General features: G+C 36.1%; 1 protein-coding gene across 1 annotated transcript; it reads right to left on the bottom strand.

The window, feature by feature from the left end:
• Positions 1-1,734: 1,734 nt before the first annotated feature.
• On the bottom strand, positions 1,735-3,011 carry LOC132637528 (zinc finger BED domain-containing protein RICESLEEPER 2-like). The gene is made up of 2 exons (XM_060354605.1): positions 2,984-3,011; positions 1,735-2,879 (listed from the first exon to the last, which is right to left on the bottom strand). Exons 1-2 carry the CDS (start codon positions 3,009-3,011, stop codon positions 1,735-1,737), a joined length of 1,173 nt encoding a protein of 390 aa, XP_060210588.1.
• Between the last annotated feature and the right edge of the window lie 1,454 nt (positions 3,012-4,465).

The following is a 4,465-nucleotide window of genomic DNA, read 5'->3' as shown; positions in this document are numbered from 1 at the left end:
GTAAAGCTACCCTTTTCCTTCTCTTGACATGTCCTAGGTGTATTAGGTTTGGATTCGAGCCTCGGGGGTAATTCTGATCATAAAAATGCGAGTTTGATTTTGGGTACTATTCATTCAATATAATTGAACTATAATCCTTATGTTTTGTTGGAAAACTGTTCAAACATCCATAACTTGCACAAACGTGATAGAATCGCTTTGAAACTTTCATGGATGACTCCATAGAGTCTAATGTACGTAATTTATGTCCGTCACATCGACTTGACCCATGGTGGGCCCACTAGTCCCGAAACTTCCTTCGTTTGTCTTACTTGATCTATTCTTTGTATGATATAAAAAGGGGACTTTTGCCTATGAATTCAAGGCTCCGTTTGATTTGCTCCATAAGTTATTTGAATACTCCTTAATGTGAATGATACTAAATTTGCAGAAAATGGCTTATGAGGTATTTTCCGAAAGTTTAGTAAATTTAAAGGCTCATATCTTTTGTATAGGGGTGTTCATGGTTCAGTTTGGGTCGGTTATTGGTTAAAACCATAACCAAACCGGTTTAGTCGGTTATTAAATGTCTATAACCATAACCAAACCAAGTAAAATAATAACCACCGTTTTGGTTATTGTCTGTTTGGTTCGGTTTTTCGGTTTATGACTAGCCGGGACAATTCAAATATTCTCTCTCTACATTCTTCAAATTTCAAAAGAACAAGTCACACAGAGGTTCCAAAATGCAAACAACTTTGTCCATTAAAATGAAAAGATTACATATTTAAACTAAACTAACTAGAAAATCCATAATATAATCAAAAGTACTTCGACCATCTTCCTTAGCTTAAGCTCCAAACTAATCAATGCTCAAAACAGTGCCCGGAGAATCTGCAAAAGAAATCACGATATTAGGCATTAAATGTCTAATATTGAAGTTCTCTATTGAAAGTTCACTTGAAAGACAATATATTCTGTCAGGACCAATATCTCACTAATAATAAGAAACTAATCAAAAAACATAAATTCAAGGTCACCTGCACACTTCACTAATCCAATTGGGAAGAACTCTTAGTCTGGCTTATCCAAAATACAGCGAAGCCTAGTACTTCATATGGACTTTACACAGGCATGGATAATCGGTTTATCAGTAAGTTCTTCAATAACTTCAACTTTCACAAGTGAAGTCGTCTAAATGTTAATACATCCAAACAAACAAGGATTTTTTTTTTCTAAATTCAGTAGCTTCAGTTTTAATCTGAGTAACAATATTACGAAAACCAACAACAGTTACAGCATTGATCAGTAGCGGCATCAGCAAAATTGTGAAACAGTGGCAGCAGTGCAGTTCAGCAGCGGGAGCAGCACTGCTGAAACAGTGGCAGCAGCACAGTTCAGCAGCGGCAGCAGCACTGCTGAAACTGTGGCAGCAGCACAGTTCCGCTGCGGCAGCAACACTGCTGAAACTGTGGTAGCAGCACAGTTCAGCAGCGGTAGTTGCACTGCTGAAACTGTGGCAGCAGCACAGTTCAGCAGCGGCAGGCCGGCAGCAGCTCAGTTTCCAGCAACAAACAACTTACAATTTAATATTTTTGGGCTCAAAACCAGTAACCAGCTCTCAATATTAAAGTGTAGCAACACGTATTAAAGTGGCAACAATTAGCTAAAATACCATAGAAAGCTCAAAGTTTCAACAATTATCTTTCTAAGATAGTAATTTGCAGCAAGTGAAACAAATATTCATATAGTTAATTATGTAAAATTACCTTTTTCAGCGATCTCAAGTTTTTGAATTTCTTCTAAAAGGTCTTCAAGGTTGCATTCTTTAGATGTTGACCGCAACCATTGTTGACAACAAACAAGAGCTTCAGCTGTCTTTGTCGATAGAGAATTTCGATAACAATCAAGTATCCGACCACCGGTGCTAAAAGCTGATTCTAAGGCAACAGTAGATGTAGGAATAGCAAGCACATCTCTTGCAATCCTAGAGACAATAGGATATCTTTCAGATGAAGATTTCCACCATGTCAAGATATTGAAATCCTTAATCTTCTCCAGATCATCCATCAAATACTTTTCAAGATCAGACTTATTATCAACATCATTCCTATCTTCAAGAAATTTCTCCCATTGCGATTGCCACACATCAGAACTATTCATTGCACCAATTTGACTCATCACACTAGTTTGATCTCCAATATTTTCACTAGAAGGCCCAGAAATAGAATTCTTATAATGATTATACAAGCGAGTTAAAGTGTTCACCACTTTAGTAGACTCTCCATTTCCCTCCAAAGGATCATAAAAATTGTTAAAAAGGAACTTCACATACTTTATTTTGTAGCGAGGATCCAACACAATGGCAACAAATAACAACATGTTCATATCCTCAAAATCACCCCAATATTTATCAAACTTAAGTTTCATCTTCCTAGCCATATCAGTCAAAATTGAATCGCTACAATTCGAATACCGGACAATTATGCTTTGAAGATTAAAAAGATCATGGAAGAAACAATTTGAAGTAACATGCAAAGTACTCGAAAACTTCAAAGTGGTTTTATAGAAAATCTCAAGAAACTTGAGAAAGACTTTCACATTCTTCCAATCTTCCGAAGATGGATGCACTGCTGTTCCACTCAATTCAAGACAATAGTTAAAGTACTTATGATCGTCAATATACATTCTTGAAAAGGCTTTTTCAAATTGTACAGCTGTATTTAACATCAAGTATGTAGAGTTCCACCTCGTCTCAACATCCAAACTCAAAAGGCCATGGGTGTCTAGTTTTACCTTCTCAACATATGACTTAAAGGAAGCTGATCTTGCAGGAGAAGACTTAACATATTTCACAGCACGCCTTACTCGAGAAATGGACTCATTTTGTTCACTCAATCCTTCTTTTACAATCAAATTCAAGATATGAGCATTACACCGAACGTGTAAATAATCATTTCCCAATATGACACCATTCCAATCATTAATTCTCCCTTTCAAGTACCTGATTGCAGCATCATTAGCTGATGCATTATCTAGTGTCACCGTGAATATGTTCTCTGTTATATCCCGTGTTTTCACACGTTGGAAAAATTTAGAAATAATCTTGACTTGTAAGAAATAAGGTCATAGTTGATTTTTATTGAACATAGGAGTTGCGCATGAAAGGATAGTGTCGTGGAAGTGTGGGATAAGGCTAAGGGCAATGTTGGAATTTTGGAAATTAGTTTCGGGAATTACAAAACGTGAACTATAAATCATTGGGCTCAAAAAATGAAATGAAATTGAGGCCCAAAGTTAGGAGCATGGCCGGCCAATAGGGCCATGATCCAAGTCCACTTACTTGGTCATGTGCTTGGTCATGTAACCAAGTCTTCTTATTATATTCATTAGAAGACTTAAGAAATTAGAAGACAAGAAACAAAGCAAACAAGAGAGAAAGAAGAGAAGGGTTTCGGGTTTGGCTTGGAAATTTGACTCCCAAAAATATTGCTCCTAAAATTTTTCTTTTGTGGTTTTCCTACTAAATTGAGTAGCCTCTTCAACTTGGTGTAGTTGTCTTGGAGGAAGAAGCACTTGGTTCCTCAATTTGATCACTTGTTCAAGTAAAGAGGACTAGAGGATAAGGTAAGAATTCATCCCTTATTCTTGTGTTGTGAAGTCTTGTTTGTGTTGTAGTAAGTAGAAATGTGTTAAATGTATGGAAAAAGGGAAGTTTGCAAAGTGGGTGTGTGATGTATATGTGTAGCCGTGTGTATGTACATGTTGTATAGCCATAATGTGTTGAATTCATGTTATATTCTAGTTGTAGTTGTGATGAAATGCATATTGGAATTGGAAATGGAATGAATTTAGTTGAAGTTGATAAAGAGAGCATATGGCCGTGTGGTATGTTAGAGTTGGAATGGAAATGGATTAAGTTGTTTAGTGTGTTAGTTGTGTTATTGTGATGCTTGTAATGTAATTGAAAGTAAAATGATATAAGTTTGCTATGAAATGGAGCATCGAAGTTTATGTCGTTTTAGAATGATTTTACGACATTATGGGAATGAAGTTATTAGGTTGTAAATTATGATGGGTGTTGATGAATTTGGAAATTGGAAACATGTTATGAATATGTATGCCAAAGATTAGAAGTTTTGAGCGAATTATGACTTTGACGGAAAGTTTGTATATTATGCATATCGTGTGTATAATTTGAGGAAACGATATGAAACGCTTCTAAACTATGTTGTGATGATCTAGTTTGATAATGAATGTGAAATCATTGAAATTGGTTTGGAAATTGAAGTTGAAATGAAGATGATGGCATTATGTCGGCAAGTAGAACTAGTGGTACCATATTGTGTTTCTAATGTTTGTTGTTGATGTTGATGTTGTTGTTTGGGTTGTTGTTGATGGTTTTGAGCCGAGTTGAATTCTCGGGGATGCTATATGTATAGGGGAAGTGCTGCCGAAATTTCGGTAGACAAATATGAGTTGAATT

The sequence above is a fragment of the Lycium barbarum genome, chromosome 4 (genome assembly GCF_019175385.1).
Source record: "Lycium barbarum isolate Lr01 chromosome 4, ASM1917538v2, whole genome shotgun sequence".
Lineage (NCBI taxonomy): Eukaryota > Viridiplantae > Streptophyta > Magnoliopsida > Solanales > Solanaceae > Lycium > Lycium barbarum.
This window is presented reverse-complemented; position numbering and strand designations above follow the sequence as displayed.

Coding starts and splice junctions, on each gene's coding strand:
- LOC132637528 (XM_060354605.1), bottom strand. CDS start 3,011: ATGCATCAGCTAATGATGCTGCAATCAG. Junction 2,880..2,983: donor GCTAATGATGCTGCAATCAG/GTACTTGAAAGG, acceptor TTGTAAAAGAAG/GATTGAGTGAACAAAATGAG.